At 51.0% G+C, this 20236-nt stretch overlaps 3 protein-coding genes across 10 annotated transcripts in view; 2 read left to right on the top strand and 1 right to left on the bottom strand.

The window, feature by feature from the left end:
• Positions 1-4298, top strand: PEAK3 (PEAK family member 3). The gene is made up of 4 exons (XM_027798277.2): positions 1-354; positions 1091-1206; positions 1465-2132; positions 2716-4298. The coding sequence occupies exons 1-4, from the start codon at positions 80-82 to the stop codon at positions 3715-3717; spliced, it is 2061 nt and encodes a 686-aa protein (XP_027654078.2). The 5' UTR covers positions 1-79; the 3' UTR covers positions 3718-4298.
• Positions 4299-7093: 2795 nt separating this feature from the next.
• Positions 7094-11384, bottom strand: OAZ1 (ornithine decarboxylase antizyme 1). Its single transcript, NM_001289872.1, is given in 5 exon segments — positions 7094-7608; positions 7732-7817; positions 8331-8503; positions 8634-8779; positions 11196-11384. Coding segments are annotated over 5 exon segments (651 nt in total). The 5' UTR covers positions 11312-11384; the 3' UTR covers positions 7094-7477.
• Positions 11385-11686: 302 nt separating this feature from the next.
• LOC114014483 (neuroendocrine secretory protein 55-like) overlaps positions 11687-20236 on the top strand; it is a 34523-nt gene continuing 25973 nt past the window's right edge. For 4 of the 8 annotated variants that reach the window (XM_055707775.1, XM_055707776.1, XM_055707770.1 and 1 more), the window contains exon 1: positions 11694-11793. The gene's annotated coding sequence lies outside the window, so the exon portion shown is untranslated. Of the gene's footprint in view, positions 11794-11921; positions 12625-13097; positions 13313-20236 lie in introns of those variants that run through there. The other 4 variants (XM_055707773.1, XM_055707771.1, XM_055707772.1 and 1 more) reach the window with 2 other exon arrangements.

The raw sequence follows: 20236 nt of genomic DNA, 5'->3' as shown, positions 1-20236 counted from the left end.
CACCCGGGAGGAAGAGTGTGAAGCCTCCACCAGCGGCTCTGGGGAAGCAAACCCATTGCAACAGGTTGCAGCGAAGGCGATGCAATTGCTGCCGCCACAGCAGGGCAGCGCATGGCTGCAGAGCCACGGTGGGGCTGCTGGGGAGCAAGGCCGCCAGCTTCCTCGAGGCTTGCAAGAAGCAGGTTTTGAAAGAGCATCCTGCGAGCGGGGCTGCAGCAAGCTGGGCGAGGCGATTCCTGGCGGTGCCATGGCCAACGCTGCCAGAGCCTGGAATGGGGAGCGGGAGCCACTGCCGGGGCGGGAGATGGAGCTGGAGCCCTCCTGGCCCCCGCCACTACCAGGGAAAACTCGGAGGTAACAAACTGCTCTGCAAATAGGGCCCAAAGAGGCTCCAGCAAGGCTCCAGCCCCACGCTTTGCACCCCCGCCAGCGGCAGGGCAGTATTCCCTGCTTCCCGGGGGATAACGGGGGCTGGGCTGGGCCGAAGGGGGGGCAGAGCCTGGAGCAGTGCAGCAAGTGATGGCCCAGCAGAAACCGGAGTTTTTAGAGAAAGCCACTGCAGTTTGGGTAGGGTTTGTGACAGCAGGTTTGCACTGAGCCGGGCCAGGATGGGGAAGCGAAACCACAGCCAGGGCTGTGGACCCTCCTGCCCGCTGCTCTCCTCCTTACGGGCTCTCTGCTTGCCCACCCCATGCACAGACCCCCTGTCCTGCCCCCCCAGATCTGGGCTAGGGGTGGCAAAGGCGTTTCCTGCTCTTGTCCCACACCTCTCCTGCACCGCACAATGGTGGCATCCATCGTGTCCTCCTTGCGGCCACCCAACAGGGACCACAGGGCAGGCATGATCCCCCCTGCACCCGTGAACCAGCACCCGTGAAGCCCCTGAGGCAGCTCCCCTCCTCGGGAGCACCCCCAGTGCAGGAACTGGAGTCACTGGGCCACTGAACTCCCTGCCTTCTGCCCCAAAACCACACAGCCAGGGCTCCCCAGGCAACTGCTTCCCCTTTCTCTTTATTCTTCCCCTGAGCCGGCACCGAACGGAGTCCGAGCCCCCTGGGGGGGGCTAGCGCTGACTCCCGGCTCCGTGCAGGGCTCGCTGCAGCAGCCTGGACCTGGGCACCACTGGATTACCTGCCCCCATGCCGGACACCCCGGGGGGGCACTCGCCCCGGCCTTCCGACCCAGCCCTCATCTACAGCAACGTGGGTGAGTGATGCCCCGGCCCCGCTGCCCTCCTGCCCCATCCTGGACAAACCCCACCGCTGTCCCCGTCCTCCTCCCGCAGCACGCGGCCGTCACCCCTCTGGCTGGCGCTGGGCATTGCTTTGGGGCTGCAAATACTCAGCGGGGCAAATAATGTGCCTGTACTCCCACCCTGCTTCATCACCCACTTTTCCCCCCACCCTCCCCCACCCCGCCTCCCAGGGAAGCCTCAGCGCTGCTGTGTCTGTTCCTCCTCCCCAGGAGAGCTGCGGGCCCACCTAGTCCCCCACAAGGCTAGCCGAAGGGAAGGAGCTGGGAGACCCCCCTCTCAGCCTGACCGAAACCCCCTGCCCCCCCCACTGCCAAAAAAGCAGCTCCAGCGAGCGGAGTCCCTCCCGGAGCAGGGGCCATCCCAGCACCATCAGGGCGATCCCACATCATGGGCCAGCAGCATCCTCTACGGCACCCCACCACCCCACCTGCAGCACAAGGAGGCTCCCAGCTCCATCCCGCCACAGGACAGACACTCCTGGGGACCCAAGAAGCCCCTGACCAAGTCCCAAAGCCTGGGAGAACCAGTGGCCTGGAGCAGCCCACAGAAAGCCCCATCGCCCAGCCCGGCGGAGCTGACTTTCAGAACGGCAGACGGGGAGCTGGGGAAGCTCCTGCAGCTCCTGGAAAGCTCGGCTGGGGTGTGCGGGGTGGTGTTGGGGTGCCAGGTGGCCACGCTGACCCGGCTCTCAGCTCGCATCCAGGAGGAGCTCGTGGGGCCGGAGGAGCGGCAGCAGCTGCTGGAGGCAGAGCTGGCAGGGAAGAACTGGGCAACGCTCAGCATCCTGGACCGGGAGCCGTGCTGCGAAAGCGGCGACGCCTGGTATTTCCGAGTGGGCTTCACTTTTGAGCAAAGCCAGCTGGTGTTTGCAGCCAAGGTAAGCAGGGAATTGGGGAAAACACCCCAGGTGGTGCAGAAGAAGCCAGTTCCTGCCACATGGGGGGCTGCAGGGCGGCAGGCAAGCATGAACGGGGAGCGTTGGCTTTTCCACTGGCCCCCGTCACACAGGCACTTCCCCTTTTTCCACCTACTTCTGCATTTGCTAAATGAGGCGGTGCTGCCGGTGCAGGCTGGGGTGACAGCTCCCACGGCTCCAAAGGACACGTCAAGGAGAATGGCACTGCTGAGGGAGGTGACCTGGCAGGTGGTCTCGAGGGGCCAGCAAACACAAAGTAGAGGCTGGAGCAGAGCTGGCTCCTCAGGCAGTGCAGGATGAGACCAGACCCGCCAAAGCAGCTTTGCAGCCCAGCTGGGGGTTACACCCCCTCTTCTTACCCATTTCTCACTCAAAGCCATTCTGATGGGTGCCTGTGGGTTCACAGGGTGCGGGGGGACCCCAGCACCATGCATGGGTCAGACCAGGACCGGTGGCCCTGAGCTGAGGCGGTGGTCTGGCCCAGGACGAGGCACCCTGTGGCTCCATCCCCACGCAGCTAGCCATGTCCTGTCTCCCCTCGTAGGTCCCCAAGCCGTGCTGCACCAGCCTGGGGGTGCAGAACTCCCTCGGAGTGCACTGCAGCATCCAGCGCCTGATCGGCCGCTTCACCGACCACCTCCCTTGGGAGCTGGTGCTCCCGGGAAGCCCCAGGGAGCTGAGTCAGTCCCCTTCCAGAGAGAAGCAAGCCCATCTTGCCACTCGCCCTGTCCTGAAGGTCCTCATTTCTCCTGAGGTTCCCTACCAGACCCTGGCAGACTTTGTAAAGGAATCCCACGGTTTGCACAGGACCAGCCCTGGGCACTACGAACGCCTGGCTTGCCTCCTGCTCCTGCAGGTGTGCATGGGGCTGGAGCATCTCCGAATGCAGAACATGGGGCAGGGAGACCTCTGCCCCAAGAACCTGCTGCTGGTGCAGTGCCCATGCCCTCGCCGGAGCCAGCAAGGCAAGGAGGCATCCCCAAGGCTGTCCCTTCCAAGGCTGCTAATCAGCAGCTTCTTCAAGGTTAAAGACAAGCGAAGACCTTGTTCTACCAGCCAAGAGCAGGACTGGAGCGAGGGGCGCAGTGCACCACCCTCCCCAGTGGCAGATGAGCTGAATGTAGGCATGCTCATCTATGATATTTTGCACGTGGACATCTCTCTGGAGAACACCTTGGGGTTCAGAAGCAACAGACTTCCTGAAATCCCTTCCCTGTCCATCTATTCCACGGGACTCAAGCGTCTGGCCATGCTGCTTCTGCACAGAGATCCTTGCAAGAGGGTCTCCATTGAGCAGGCAAGGAGCATCCTGCAGGTCCTGCTCTGGGGGCCTCGCCAGGAGCTCTTCGCCAGAAGCAAGAAGACCCTCACCCTGCTCCGAAGCTGGGTGGAGGTCAAGAGGGCTCTGCTGCTCCTGAATTTTGCAGAGAATTCAGCTGGGGCAGTGGGGAGCCCTGGCCTTGAGGAGTGGCTGTGCTGCCAGTACTTCAAGGAGGTCACCGAACACACACTCTACCAAGTCACCCAGGCTCTCTACGCTCCTTAAAGGCAAGCTGAAGCTCAGCCACCCAAAAGGTCTCCTCAAAGCCAAGAGCCCGTGAGGACTTGGCCAAATCCACCAGTTCACAGGGAACGCAAGCTGGTCCTGGCTGGGAAAACTGTTTGCAAACCTGAACCCGCTTCCCCCACAGCACATGAATGATGAAGCTGGGATCAAACTCCCACCCATGGCTCCCACAACGCAACGTGTGTTTTTACACTCTCAACCAATTTTTATTTGATTTTGTGAGTCCCGTTTATTGGAGCATCTCAGGAAAGACAGCTGGATGGAAGCCACAGGATCAAGTACCAATTTAGTGGCTGATTATCCCGAGGAAAGTTTATGGGGCTCAGACTTTGCACAAAGCCCCCTCAGACCCCTCCTGCAGCCACGAGGCTTTTGCTGTTTTAAATAACAATGCAAAGCCACACATTATGGTTCACCTTAATGCGTTAGCAAAGGAGAAATACAATAACCCGAACAGCCTGCTCTTTTTAGAAACAATTTGCAGCGTAGGCACAAAAATAAATGACATTTTAAAGGGGGAAATACAGCAGCCACACAGCTTCAATAAAACCCAGAGCTGAGCCTCTTGAATACTGGTCCTTTATGCGCTTCTTTGAGAGCATTACACACCCCACTGATGTATCCAGAGAGAAACACAAAGCCAGACTTCACAAACTTTGGCAGCAATTAGCCAGAACAGCCCTGATGGTGTCTAGTAAATAGCTCAGGTCAGGTTTTGGGTGCTGCATCCCAGGACCAGGCTGCAGGGTCAGTCCCTGGCTGCACCAAGGCAGGGCCCTCGCATCTGCTGCTTGGTGTGGAACAAGATCTGTGCCCTGCTCCCCTAAGCCATGCCGATGCCGAGTGACCATCGCAGTGAAATGCCATGCAAGGCTCTGCTCAGGTCATTTGAATTATTGTTAATTAAGCAATTATTAAGTCACTTGCAGCCAGCACATGACAGCAGCAAGAGCAGCCTCCGTGGGCTGTGCACACAGTGGGATGGATCATCCCGGCCTTGGGCAGCCCCTGTGTGCCCAGGGATGCTGGCAGTGCCACACCGGTCACTGTGGCATAGCTGGATCGGGGAGAATTCCTCCATGGAGTCCCCGAGCTCAAAAATCTGTCAAACCCTAGTAAACTGGAGCTGTGATCCCTCCTGAGATGAAACCACAGAGCAGCACGCTCCCAGCTCCCCCGGCCAGGGGGGTCCTGCCTCCTGCTGAGCTGGGACAGGCAGCAGCCCCATCACCTGGGCTGCAGCAGGGGCCCAGATCCAGCTGAGCCCACAGCCCCTCTGTGTGAGCTGTGTGCAGTGGGGGTCCCTGCCCTCCCGGAGCAGCACCCGAACCCAGCAGCGAGCCTGGATGAGCAAGGAGGGACCAAGCAAGCTCCCCGGCCACACAAACCCCGCCACGGTCACTGCCCAAGCACAGCCAGTCCGCAGAACTGATGTTCAAATCTCAGTATGGGCTTTGGGGCCAAAAACGTGCAGGAGGGGGGTGTCCTGGGGGAGGCCCAGCCCCGCTGTCCCCACCGCCTCCCCTGTAGTATCCCGCGTGGCTACAAGATGGCAGTAAAGCCCGTGGCACAGCAGCAGCTCGTCCAAAGCCACCTTGTGCATCCGACCGGAAAAACAAAGACAAAACCTGCTTCCGCCGGTGCCTGCAGGCTCCCCCCAGCCCCCGGCCGGCACCTCCGAGCACCCCCTGCACCCCTGTTTCTGGTTTTCACCTTGGGTCACCCCCTCCCCCTTCTGCCGGGAGCAGCTCAGAGCACCCAAGGTCACCACAACGTCCACCGGGGTCCACGGCCCTCAAGGCAGGACCACCGACACCTCCAGACTCGCAGGTCCCCGCAGACAGCAGAGCGACGGCATCGCAGAGGAGAACAAGAACTTCTCTCGACAACTTCAGACCTTCGCCAGCCTGTTGAGTGAAGGAGGAACTCCCCAGCATGCCCACCTCCTATTTGCTGGCCTTCAGCACACGGAAACAGCAAGTTCAGTTTTCCAAAAAGAAAAAAAAACAAAAACCCACACCAACAAAACACACACAGAGGAAAAGCACAATTGTATGGGCACAAGAAAATTGGCAGGACACCTGTGGGCAGGAGCCCTGTCGCATTCACAGGAAGGCAGCACCCACGCTGCCAGCAGATGACGGCTGTGCTACCCACCGTACTCCAGGACCCAAGGAGCAGAGCACAGCCCACGCATTAACGAGAGGTTGATATAAATATCTGAAGCCAATTAAACAGACCATCAAGAACATCCACCTTTCACTGCATTGCTAATTTAACAAGAGGCTCTCTGGGAACATGGTACCACCACCTCCAGGTTACTGCACATTGCAGAGCCCACTGCAGGATCTGCTCCCTGCTGCATCTCCGAGAAGGGCATGGCAGGGGTTACATCCTGGTGTATGCCACGTGATGCCGGTACTGCTCATCCCAGAGGATCTGCCGAGGGATGGCCCGTAGGGTGAGCCACAGGCCGCTCACAGACACATTTCAGAGCACACAAAGCTCCTGAAGCCAGGCGCTGCGGGACACCAGGGCCGGCAGAGCATGCACTCATGGTCATGTGCCTGTTTACACCGAGACCCACAGTGTAACAACCCAGTAAAACAACCCATCCCCGGGATTCACAGCTCCAAGGTTTTTATAGAGAAAAAGATTGGTTCTATAGAGGAAAAATTATTTGGCTCAAAAAGTGCCAAAGAAGCCTGCAAAGCAGCAAGCATTCAGTACTGAAAGAACCTGGAATACAATGCTTTAAAGCACAGCTCTTCAGAAACTTACCTCTAGTAACCCCAGCACATCTCATTCAGTCTAGCACTACACAGCAGCCCTTCTCCCTTCTGTTCAGCATCCTGAACACCCAACAGCTGTGCCTGCAGACCCCAGCACCAGGCCCTGCCTGGCACTGCCCCCTCCCCTTACACTCAGACCATAACCCATCCCCCCAGGAGTTCTGGAGGCCACCCAGCCACAACAGGATGCAGCTATGGAAGTGCCACAAGCCTTCTTAGACAACAGGCAAAGAACTTGTCAAGCCATCCCACACACCAACACACACTGACATAACTCTGTTACTAGTATCACTGATACTTCAGGTACCAAAGTTGCACATTAGATACTCAGCCCCTGCAAGCTCCAGGCAGCCATGAGCTGTGCTTCTTGGCATTTCACCTGTAACCTTCCAACACAGGCCCTGAAACACCAATACAGCAGGGATGCAGTGATCCTAAATACCAATGGAAATTGAGAACCTGCTAACTATTTCACCAAAAGCAGGCTTTTACAGGATTGCCGAATTATTTCCAGTCCTGGCAGATCATAGCCGTGAGTTCCAGTCGAGCAAAGAATGACCAACGCCTTTCTGTACCTGCAACTTTAATAGTCGGGGCAGTTCCAGAGCCATCTCTTCAGAGTGCAAGTGTTAAACAGCTTAAACCAGCAATAAAAAGTAAAATATAAATTTTTATTTAGAATTAAAGCAAATACTTCAGTATCACAAACACAATATTAAACTTCAAGAAATATACTGCTAATTTGGAGGGAGCATTTATTTGCACAACCACAACATGCGCACAAATCCAGAAAAAGATGTGGAGTCTGAAATTTTCAACATCTCACCACCAGAGCAGTTGGTCACAATGTTTCATACAGAGATATATACTGTAATAGATGTTGACAAAATTTCTACAGAATCATCTTTATAGACAACATGAAAGCTCTAAGAGGCAAACATTGCAATCTATTCTTCTTCTGATGAGTCTCTTTCAAACGTGTAGGCCATGAAGCAAGCATCTGGTCTCTTGGGGACAAGGGGATGCCCTGGTCTCACAATCTCAAAGCCCAAAAAGCTGAAAGTACGGAGCAATGCAGCTTAAAAAAAAAGCAGAAAACAAGTTTCATCCATCTGACACCGTACAGTCAAACCATCCACCAAACCCAACTTCAAATACTGCATTTGCATCTCTAGAGACAGTGCTATGAGTTAACACCTACCTCTATCATCTCTGTTCTTGTGGAAACAAATGAACACATGATCGACTCGAAGCTGTTCTTCAGCAAACTCCAGAAGAACTGCAAAACTGCAAGACAAATACAAGGTGTTCGATGCAGATGAGCAAGCACTTCCTCCAGAGATTATCAGCAAGGGACTGTGCGCCAATCTGCACATGAAGCCATAGGTGTCAGAGGGCAGTGTTGGAGACACACCAACAGGAGATCCCCAAGCCCTCGGTTTAACTTGAGGGCAGAAACCCAAGCCTTCAGTAACACAGAAAACATGCTTTTCTGTTGTAGCTGAAGGGATGACTGCAGTGACAGACTCTGAACCAGGCTGGTGTTTTAAAACCAGTAACCTGGAAACATCAGCTTGCAATCACTGAACTTTTGGGTGGCTCTGCCCGACAGAACAGGTAGAAGCAGCCCTCAAACCAAGATCACTTAGTTTCAGCTCCTTACAAGACAGCATCAAGTACCTTCATTAGACTTCAATTTTCAAAACAACGGAAGTGAACACCAACAACAGTGAAGTGTTCCACCCTACTGATAGGCCTTCAAGAGAGAGGCAAGTTAAACTGCAGCTTTACTCTACTCACCTGTCTTTGCTCCCTTCAGGCAGAGCACCACTGGGAATTTCTATATAGAGGTTGTTGTTGTTCAGCACTGCTCTCCAACTAATGTGTTTGGCATCTGTAAGCCTTGACTGGACATTCAGAATTCTTGTCCTGTTATTAGATGTTAGTTCTTCTGTTACATTCAGCCGATTATCCTGCAGCAGTAATATGTGCAAAGTTATTTCCAATTCATTTTGGACAAGGGATTAGCTCCCATTGACAGGCTTGAGGCAGAAATGCATCCAAGCTCACCACAGCAAGCTGCTTATTATTATTCATACTCACCGAATAAAATAAATTAGCTGAAAGATTGTGATCCCTCTGACTATTCCCTCGCCCACCTGGGATCTTCAGGGGTGGGTGAGGGACATCAGGAGCACCACCGAGGCCCCGGACCCAGGTTACTACAGCAATTGAAGGGAACCCTGGAACTAGAAAGGCATCACAGTTGGAGAGGCAAAAAGGCAGTGTTAGACAAAGCCCTGTGAATTCTGGGTTTTAAATAGTGATCACATGGTAAGATTTACAAAAACACAAACACAAAAAACCCCCAAACTTAGGCCAAGGGAACTCCTCCCACTGCAACCCAAGCAAGTGGCAAGACAAAGGAACCTCCAGACCAGGGCCAGGAACACTGCCTCAAGCCCAGACCCACAAGGGTCAGAAAGCTACAACTGTGGTATTTTGAGAGAGAAACTGGCTTGGAGATTAAAATACCCTCAGCTTGAAGTGAGCAACGTGTTTTTCTATACCAAGGCACCAGTATGCTTGACCCGACCTCAAGAAACCATTCTGCTATCACACAGGCAAGATCCCATTTTCTCCCCCTCCTTGTTCTCCTAAATTAGCATGAGTATATGGGCCCAGCAAGCTAGGGATCATTTTTCCCTCAGATATATGGCCCTAATTACCTTAGACCTTTGCATCAGCACTCTTAGCTCAAGGTCAGAAAATTACATGAAATAATCTCACAGACGTCACTACCTCAAATGTTTTCACCATGCTCAGATGCAAAATCGCCAGTCTGAACTTTGAGACCACACCTGAAGATCTGAAAACCTACAAGCCTTTCTGCTTAATTCCTCCGAGCAATTTTACACTGCTTCGCAAAGTTCGGTACTTGAGATCAGGAATGTTATCCTCTTAAGATACAAACCATATTTCTTGTAGGCACGCTAAGTTTCACCCCATCCACGTAAGCCTGCTTAACCGAATAAGCCTTCTACTGTAGTAAGAGCAAAGGCTGTGCTGGCTGGCCCCTCCCTCTGCACCATCCTTCACCCTGCAGGCTCACTCTTGAGTTGCGTCATCTCAGCAGATGCAGCAATCGAGGCCCTCAGGGAAATTTTCACAATCGTCCTGTCTGTTGAGTGCCAGCAGCCATTTGCAAATCAGAATAAACATGTACAAAATAATCCACCATTTTGCACAGTTCGTACGAGTTTTGATTTTTTTTTTTTAACGAGCTTGAAACTTGTGATGAATAATCCGCATTAGAAAGGTACTGAACGGCCATATAGGTCAAACATTATATGCTGGAAGGCATTAGTAAGCACAGCAAATGAAAAGTTTTATTTAAAAATTAAAATTTGCACATTCTCAATTAAATGAGTGTTCAATCCATTATTTTAGGCACTTTAAAAGAGAGGTGTTTTTCTTTAGTACTAGCATTAGATGCTTATCTCAAAATGATTGTACAGCTATGCATCGCTGACTACCCTTACAAATAAGCTTTTGAGCCCCCCCTGCAAAAGTGCGCAGCAGCAATCCTTTATATCATTTCACCTTCTACCCAATGAAAGGCTGTACATGATGAAGGGTTGCAATCGAGATTGTATTTTGAGAGTGATGCTTGTGTGCGCTTAGTCCTCTTGGGAAAAAAATAAGTCTTTAAATAGCAATCCAGTATAAAAATGGCTTTCTGAAGATTTCTAAAACTCCTTTCACAGTCCACATACAAGGTCTAACCATGGCTTCCTTGATGCAAGAAGGACTGATGTCCTACACATCCATCACCCTGGACTGGTCACCCTGATTCAGGTATTTTTCTTCCCAGAATCTGTTGGGGTTGTTTAATCTTTTGGTTGAGTTTTAATCTAAGAGCTCTCCTAGCGCTGCTATGCTCTACTTCAGGCTCAGCACCCTCCATTAGTTTTCAGGAACATCTACGATTACATAAGGGGATAACAGCTTGCAATCCCTTGGGATCTTTGCCCAATTTTGAGGGGTGGGGTGTTGCGTCGGACGAAGGCGCCGGGCCCAGCCTCCAGCCCGGCTTTTGTCCCCAGGCCCCCCAGCTCGCTGCCTCGTCCGGGAGGGGCTGGGCCCCGCCGCCCCCCGCCAGGGCCGGTGGGTGCTCTCCGAGGCGTCCCCCCACGGCCGTGACAAGCCCAGGGACGCCGGGCCCCGCCGCGGGCGGCATCTCAGGTGGCACATGGCGGGAGGCAGCCGCCGTCTGAGGCGACTGGGGGGGGGGGGGGGGGGGGGCAGCCCCTTGGGACCGGGGACGGCGACTCACCGGTGCGACCGGCCCGACAGCGGCTAGGCGCGGCCTTGGGCTCTAAAAAAATGTTTTTTTTGGGGGGGGCTCGGTTGGTTTTTTTGACTCACTTCGCCCCCACCCCCCTTGCACTGCGGGGGAGGAGGCCAGGCCACAGCCAAGCGCCGAGGCCGCCCCACCCCCACCCGCCACGGAGCACCCCTCCCCTCCCCCCGGTCACGGGGGAGGCGACCGGCGCTTGAGGGACGAAGAGAAGGAAAAGGAGGATCAGGGAGGGCCCTGAGGGAAAGGGAGGAGGCGACAAGCGCCCAGCGGTGCGAAGGCTGGGGGAGGCCCCGGCCCCTCACCTGCTCTGTCCGGTACTGAGGCTCAGCACAGCGGGCATGATGGTGCTTTTATTCCCCTCTTTCTCTCTAGCGAAGCAGTGACTGTTGAGTATCCGCTGCAGGGAGGATTTCACCATCCGGCCGCTCTGGTCCGAACCCCGAAACCCTCCGCCGCCTCCCGCCGGCCGCTCTCCAGGCGCTGCTACACAAAATGGCAGCGCCGCTGCAGTGGGTCATTATATACCTTTCTTAGGCCACGCCTCCCGTCCAGACCACGCCCCACGGGCCCGGCTGCACCCCCCCACGGGAAACGGCGTCTGTTCGGTGAACGGCCCGGTTGTCCCTTAGAGAATCTCGCTTTCCATTGGTTAAAAGGAGAGGGACGGGAGGATCAGAGAGTTCTTTTTCTATTGGCTGGCAGCATGAGGAGGTTCAAGCATTGGTTAGAAGAGCGTCGGGATGGGGAGAAAGGTAATGGCGGTCTCTGATTGGCCATGCCTGCTGTGGGTGGGCGGGGTCTGGTGGCTTTCGGCCGGGAGGCTTCGGCGCGACGCCGCGGCGCTCACTTCCCTTAGAGCCCGCGGTTCGAGTCCCGTGTCCGCGCCCCCGTCTGGCTGAGGTAAACCGCGGGGGCGGGGAGGGGCCGGGCCCGGGGCCGGTTGCGCGCATGCGCCCGCAGGGGAGGCGTGGGGCGGCGGTGGGGTGGAGAGGGGCTGCGCGGGGCCTGGCGGAGGACGGCGGGCAGGGGGCTCCGGGCGGTCGCGGGGCGGCCGGGACAGCCCACCCGCCAGCGGCGGGGCGGCAGTGGGGCCTCCTGTGGGGCGTAGTAGGCCCGGGGGGGCCATCACCACCCTCCAAGCTTCGTGCAGAGCGTTTGTCGCCTGGTTGCTGAGAGAAACTTTACTTAAAAAAATAGGAAGGAAATCCCCAAAGTGCTGGAGAAGGGCCCTGAAGGGACGGGCTGAAGCTGTGACCCGGTTTTGGGGTGCGAAGGGGGGCTGCGGCCTCGCCACAGAGGCCTCGGTTCCTCCTGGGCCTGCACGTTGGCTGGTGGGCGCAGTACCCTGTGGCCTTGGCTCTGGGGAGCAGGGGACAGCTGGTGACAACCTTCTAACGGCAGAAAGGCTTTGTGCTGCACCTTCCTGAGGGAGGGAATAAATGCTGCTTACACGGCACAAGTTGGTTTGTGTCCCCATAACGCCCAGTCCATTGGGCTCCCCTTGCGGCCTAGCCGGCTGCTGTTCAGCTCCCACAAGGATTTTTGGAAATTTGGGGCTTGGGGACACGGTTGGGTCTTTCTGCAGCCCCACAGCGAGAGCAAAGCTTGTAGGAACGGATGCGAATTTGAACATTGGACACCCCGCTTCTCTTTTGGACAATACTGATGAAAGCACAGGTTCATCTCTTTGGGGCGAGGATCAGTCTTCAAGTTTTGTCTTAAAAGCAGCAGGTGTGTACAGAAGGTAAATAGGTTATCATTACCATGGCAGGAGATCTTTGACTCGGCCATTTCTGAATGTCTCGGCCTGAAAACCAAGTCAGAAGCACATCTCAGAAGTTAGGGCACATCTTAAACAGTGAATCTTATCCTATACAGAAAGAAATCTCAAAACAATGGTTTAAATGATGCTGAATCAAGTTTGCAGTCAGGTATGCATCGTAAATTAAGTGGAAAAAGGTGTTTAGAGAGCCAAAGAAAACTACTAAGGAGACATTGCAATGATTTTCAAGATCGTGGTTTTCTAAAAGAAATTTTCTTAAAAAACAATTGTAGATGGCTGTATTTGTTTTTTCACCATTCAACTTGAGCTGTGACATGCCTATTTTATTGCCTTCAGGTACTGTAGCTGCATCTGGGCATTTTTTATTTTTTAGGGGTTTTATTTTGCTTATTATTATTTGCTTTAAAATATTCCCATCCAGGAGCTCTGAGCACATGGATAGTCCACTGACGGGTTCCACTTTGCACAAGGACCTGTGTCTAAATCCCCACCCACCTTCTGTGTCCTGAAACTGTTCTGATGGACTGTGATGGAACAAAGTGTATTGCCAAAAGAGAACACTGTCTGTTCTACGGCTCAGTTGAGAAGCCGAGCCTGGCCAGCAGCCAGCCACTAGTCTGGGAGTCACAGTGAGAGGTACGAGAGCAAAATGCTTTTCCTGCTGCAGGTATCTGCGCTTAGCTGCCAGCACACAGCATCACTGAGACATTAGTGCTTGCTTTCACCTCGCTCTCCAGATTTGGCTCTTGATTTATGGAGGGGAAGCTGACTGCCATTTAATGCATTACCCAGAGACCAACTGGAAACAATGGGATAGCTGCAATTCAGGAATATCCGGACCAAATGAAGCACATCAGAGAAGATTTAGCAATTCATGTGTTGTGTGTTATTTTCCTGATGGGGGAATGGACATGTTAGTTGATGGAAGGACTGCCTTAGCATTTTGTGATAGGTTTCATTATTTCTAATAATGGCATTTATTATTTATGTAGTAATCCGACTGTAATTTCTTATAATGGCACTGTGTTAGAGGACATCATCTTTGCAGCTGCTTTCCTCTTTACTGTGGCACTGGAAACAGCTTTGCCCTTTGGATACCTGTCATCTCAATGGGCCATCATTCCATTTTGCAGTTGAGTGACCCGATTAACGCTGTGCTGCTCCATAGTCTGCAAAAAGCCTGATCAACCTGTTCTGGGTTTGTACATTAAATATCATGTGGGATTAGTTCCAGCTGCAGTTTTGCTGAGATAGCCTGACTTCCAGTTTAGCAGTAACAGTGATTCATAAATCATCACAGAGAAGCCTCTGACTCACAATTTCAGGATTACCAGCTGAGGCAGTTTGAGGTGTTGCCATCTCCAGCTGTTTTTTACTGCTGGTTTGCCATATCCATGGCAGAGTAGGCAGAAGTAACTATGTGTCAGTGCCTCAGTTGCTCCAGCTGCGTTCCTAGGTTGGCATTGTAGTCCAAACCCGTCTCAGTCTCTGGTATTATCCGATACACTGGACAGTGAACCCTCACAGGTGACGTGTGAGCATCCGTTCCTACTTGCCCACGTCTGCTGTGGCATGGTATCTTTTAACACAGAGGCAAAATGGACAATTGAAAATAGAGAAGCTCATTCATCGAAGTCCTGAGGCTCCAGTTCATCCCAAATCCTATGCTGGTGTCAGCAAATACACTGTCAAAGGCCCCCTCATTCCACTGGCTCCCAGATACCACAGCCTTCTCATCTCCAAAAAATGGGTGTTTCAAAGGACCAGCATAGTCCCTAAAGCAGGAGATGCAGCAGGGAGCTTATGAGTTCTCTCCTGAACTGCTTACTGAACGCCTCAGAGGAGAACAAGCAGCGAGTCCCAGTTGCTCTGTGTTCTTAACACAAGCAGGTCATAGCAATTAGGCTGTATGAAACGACCTGGGAAAATATCTTGTACAGTCTGTGTTACTCAATAACCAGACCTGTTATTGGAGAAAGTACAGAAGAAGCCACACAACTGAACCCCGCATTAGGAATCTAAGCTGAAATTATTTCAGGTTAAGGAAAGCCAAGGAATTTAATTCTCTAGAATTACCTTTTTTAGCTTGTTTCAGCATGCTTTTCAGCCTATTTTAACAAAAGAGGTCTCAAACATCGGTCAAAATCACCAGTAAGTGATTCTTTGTCGATCTTTTTTATAGTTTTTACTTTCTGAAAGTTACTAGATTGGAAGAAGAGTTTATGCCAGCACAGGAATAAGTTAGTCAAAATCAAAACTGCTATCTGATGTAAACAGATGTTAGAGCAAGAAACGGGCAAGTAACTGAATCTTCTTCATTTTGTGTTTTCAGGTTTGCCAGTATTTGTGATCAATTGACATGAAACTAGTGCTTACAAAGATGCACAGGACCCAAAACACTCATAAGACTTGCCGGTTCTGAAATCCTGCATATTGATACTGTAGTTGTATCACATCTTTTATTTTGAGAAAGAAAGACGAACTGTTCCATTGTTTAGGTGATTAAAACATAACTAAATAACACAGCTGCAGATATTGGTGCTTCTGTGTGTTTTTCTGCCACTGAGGAGGCTATTGGAGAGTTGGCTGCTGCAGCCTTCGTTGAAGCAGCTCCTGCGTTCATGTTCTAGAGGAGTCACAGAGCTCCAATGCAGGTGAATGGGGAAAAAATTATATTTAACACGTAGCAGAACACCCCATGTGTTTTCTGCTTAGCTGCATCATGCTGTCGTAGCTCTTGAATGTGTAAATAGATGTTTATGACATTTAGCAGCATCATGGGAATTAATTCATCTCTGATTTGCTGACTAGGGAAGTACAACAGAAAGAAAAACATAAGCTGTCTTTTAAAGCATTTGCAGGCCTAACATAGCATTACACACTTAGTAAACCCCCCCCCCAAATGGTTTAAAAAAAAATTAATTGAGCCAGACTGTAAAATCAAGTCATTCTGATTGCCTTTTCTCTCTGTTTCAACTCCAAGAAGACTCTACTTGTTCTTAGTTTTAAGAGTTACCTAGAGGTGTAGCCAAACACCAAAACAGGACAGAAACTGTGGCAGAGATGTCCATCGTGACCTGTGTTCACAGAAATCATCATGTGTGATGACTCCTCTACCTTATAATTTAGCCAGTTTCAGTCCCAGAATAATTTAAGTGTTCATTTTGGTCAGGTCTGTGCGGGGAGGAAGTACAGCAAAAGCTTGTGAGGTCTTTATCAAAACACCAGGCAGTGTTATTTCTAAACTTTTAAAGACCCATAGTTTCTAAGTCTTATAAAGCAGGGCTCTTCAGTCCACCCATCTCCTCCCTTAGAACTTCTGGTTCATTTCCTTACAAGTAACAGTTAACTACCCATTGTCTAATTTTAAATGCTCCCCCACTAAAAATGCTCTTTGGTGTGTTAGAATCTATTCTGATCTTTGTGGGACATGTAATTAGAACACTTTTTCTAGCTGGAAAACTCTCCTCGTTTTCATTGTCATCCATGCAAGAATTATTTGATTTGAAGGTCAGGTTTTCTGCAGACCCACTTGTGCTGGAAGGAGATTCTGCATGCCACTGCCAAATTAAACCGGAATTCTTAGATGTTTACCAGCACAGGGAAGAATTTCTTTTCCAAGGTCTTTGTGAGATATTGAAGTAGAAGAAAGCAGTCACTAGTTCATCCGGCCAACAAATGTCAGCACTTCTTACCAATGAAACTTTGGATCTCTGCTTTCTCACTTAAAAACAGCTGGTATGAAGAGGACTATATATTGAATGCAGATGAGGTAACAGATGCTTAAAATGCTTTAAAGTCTCATTATCTGATCTAGGGGTGTAATCCAGCATAGTGCTGGTCACCTCATAAGTGCTGAATTGTTTTCTTTTAAGTTTGCAGAATCAAATTTACCAGGCATTGCTGTTCAGTTTCCATGTAAAAATAATGTGGGTGTGAGGGGAGAAGTTTGAAGGGACAACAGGAAATATAGTCAGCTAGAGAGCGGGTTAGCCAACAGCAAGAGACAGAAGACGCGGTCAGAGGGTGGCACCTTAAGATTTCTGGGGCAAGAAGTGTGCTTGAGCAGTTTGTTGTTATGGTTCCGTAATTTAAGAATAATGTTTCACAAGCTTGATTTTTGTGTTGATTTTTCTCTGGGTGTTGCTGCCCATTAATGAACAAATAAATGGTCATGAGGAATTCAGAGGTAGTTACAAAACAATGAAGTGGAAGACACTGCAACATCCTCCCTTCCACAATGCATTATTCTGTTTCATTTAGATTGGGCCAGATGCAGCTCACATATCCATCCCCTCTGCCTCTGCTCCTCCTCCCCAAGTTAATGAGAAGTGTTTAAGGTCTGGTTCCCGCAAAGGGTGTAATGCCACAGAGGGGAGTCCTACTCTGAGACGAGATCGAGCACTTTCCAGAGCCAAGTCCTGAGAAAACAAGTCCCCCTGCCATCACGCCGTGATTTGCATTTTGGTGTGCAGCAGCTTTCTGGAATTCTTTCGCGAATATTTTCATTCTCTGCTACCTCTTTCCCTCAGTTGCTTGATGGAGCCTTTGTGTGGTGGATTTATTTGTTCACGTTTCTTTGCTGGATAGGCCACTTTTCACAGCCTCTGTGTTGGGAAGGCGAGCTGGACGGCATAGCTTGTTTTCCTTCAGTTCCTATTGTGCTTGGATCAGGCAGCCTTAGAGATGAGGAAGTGCACAGTACAGCTCAGCTTTTGTAACTCGTAATTTCATTTGGAAATGTTACCAAAACAAATAGATGCCAGCAGGATGAGCGTTAAGACCTGTGCAGAATCTGCTCTGTCAGAAACTAGTTCAGTGTCAGTTTTGCCTGCCTAAACATTTCACCCAGCAGCTCATTAAAATGGATATATTCAAAGACTTTCCCCCTCGATTAGATCATTCCTGTGATAAGAGCATTAACGAGCATATTTTCGCATAAATAAAATTAATGAGCCTCAAGGGCAGGGGAGGTTATTTAGCCTGCAATAAGTTGTACCCCACACTCGTCCTTTAGAAAGTAAGGGAACCCGTTCGCCCCTTTGCTGTAGCTGAGAACAAGCCCACAAATGGCCTTTGACCAGCAGAATTGGCAAAGTGGGATTTCTTCCAGCTGTATGTGCAGCACACTGCTTTATTTTGGGTATAATCCCCGTCAATTCAGCACTTAGCAAAGTCGCTGGCCAGAGCTCACCGGCGCTGTGCTAACAGCCGGGGCAGCCCTTGGGGTGCCGCAGGAGGACTGGGGAGGTCCAGCCCCAGTAGCTTTTGGCAGGCTGTTTATTTGAGCTGTGTGCAGCCTTGTGCTTTCTGCCCATGAGCTATCCGTGTTTGAACCAATATTTACTCATGGCTCTGTGTACTGAGATCGTCAGCAATCCCTCCAAGTGAAAGTGGAGCTGGAACCAGTCATCAGGCCAGCTTAGTACCTCGGGTTGTTTACATATTTTTAAAAAATACTCTTGAATTTCAGGCTGGTGAAAGGTGGCAGCTTGACAGCTGTGGTGAGCCTTTACCCACACAGCAGGTAGAGCAATGGCAGCGCAAGCTTCCCCTGCAGCATATCCTCTCCAACGTGCCCACCCACCATGCCTCTGCAGCCAGAAAAACCCCTCTGAGCTGCAAGTGGGTAGCAGACCCCCAACCTGTGCAGACCTTGGTGTCTCCCCACTGCTTGCCCTGTAAGCAACAAGCCAAAATCCAAAGATAACTCGCGCTATCACGATGTCTATAAGGGATTGACAGCAAACTGCTATCAAATAAGCCACCAAGCTGCCAACACACTTAGGAGTGGAGGATTTAAAATGAAGGCAGTTCTATTTCATTACTAGAATCTTCCTGTTTTCCTGAAGGTTTTTATTTATGAAGCTGTTCTAGGTACAAATTAACTTACCCTGTCTCCAGTTTGTTATTAACTCTAGAAGAAGCTGAGATTTGAAGGGTTCATTGCTTACCCTGCTGGAAAGGCATGAGCCGGTACAAAGGACTTCCAATGTTTTGCCGCTGTGCTCCTGGGAGCATCGCGATGCCTGTCCCAGTGTTTCCAAAGTAACCAGGCATTAGGGGAGCTGTTTATTCCCGCATGTCCTGCTGTGCGTAAACCCAGCAATCTCAGGCAGATACCCTAACTTGACCCACGGAGCTTCCCACTGCAGAGGCAGGGTAGCCTAATTGTTGGGGAGTGCAAAAGTGCACCTCCATGCAGAGCGGAGCATGTGCTTGTAATTCTTAATAAGGCCAACAGATATCCTATGGTGTGAGAAGATAAAAAGGTGGCATAAGGAAGGCAAGAAACCTTGAAATTACTGTTCAGGATTGCACCGATGACCTAGTTAGTCTGATTTCCTGCTTACAGTGATTTTTACCCAGTACTTCAGATGACAATGTGAAAACCTACTGCTTCAGAGGTGTATGCAAAGAAAGGGAGCAGCTGTGACTGCAGACAATAAACTGTTTGGAAAGGAGTTAAAAATTGGTCTGGAAATTTGGGGTTTGGGTATTTTAGCTACTGAAGCTGTTACTTCTGTTCCTCTGAACATCTGATCCCCATATAAATGTTCGTCCTTTCTTGGGTGAGAGAGTTTTGCTTTTGGATTGTCTAGTGGGTATGTCTTTTCAAATCACAATGCAGATTGTAACGGTGCTGTGCCTTCCTGGTGCTTCCCCAGACTTTTGTCCTACAGCACATTAATTTCTTAGCTCACAGTTCCTTATTCTCCGTGATGCTTCCATGTTTGTTTGGCTTCACACACAGACATATCTTCGATCTCTGACAGCCAGCTGTCTGGCAGCAGTGGAAGCCAAAGATTGTGTACTACCCAATTGGGCAGTCTCAGCCCATCTTCAGATTCATTGAGTTCATTAGGGAGGAAAATGTAATCAGCTATCCTTCAAGGAACAGGATGTGACAGGAAGCAATGAGAGTCAGCCGGTCAGTCCTTAATAGCTGTTAGAACAATGTGCACAGTACGGCAGCTCTGTAGTTCTGCTAAATCAAGTCACAGGCTTAATGGGCTAGAGCATGCACATTAAAACTGATCCCTGCAGAGATCGGTGTGTCGCAGCAGCAGCAGATCCTACCCCATCTCTGTGACCACTGAATTCATTAGACAGGGAAAATAGGATCTGTGTTTTACAAGTTTAAGCTTCCAGTGCTGCCTCTCGCGCTCCCTTTGGAGGCTGTGACTTACTGCGCTTGTGTCACTGTGGGTTGGGAAACTGAGGCAGCGAGAAAGGACCAGCCTCAGGCTGTACAGAGGCAGAGCTGAGAGTGGGAGCTGAAGAGGTCTGGTGCCTCTGCTCCCTACAGGCTGTCTCCTCCGACCTCAAATCCTACAGAAAATGGGCTGGGGGATTTAGGTCGCTAAGTCTCCTCAACGTACCTTTGAAATAAGCAAAATGTTCTCTTGAACCTAAATTATCTGCCCTTATCCTATCTCAACTCTCATTGATAATCCTCTTTGTTGCCTTTAAAAACATTTATGGGAGATTATTCTTTGGCAATGATAGTCATGTTTAATTCTCTTTCCTATTATACTGGGCTTTCCTTTCAATGGTGTC

The sequence above is a fragment of the Falco cherrug genome, chromosome 4 (genome assembly GCF_023634085.1).
Source record: "Falco cherrug isolate bFalChe1 chromosome 4, bFalChe1.pri, whole genome shotgun sequence".
Lineage (NCBI taxonomy): Eukaryota > Metazoa > Chordata > Aves > Falconiformes > Falconidae > Falco > Falco cherrug.
Note: the sequence above shows the minus strand (reverse complement) of the source record. Positions and strands in the feature narration are given on the sequence as shown.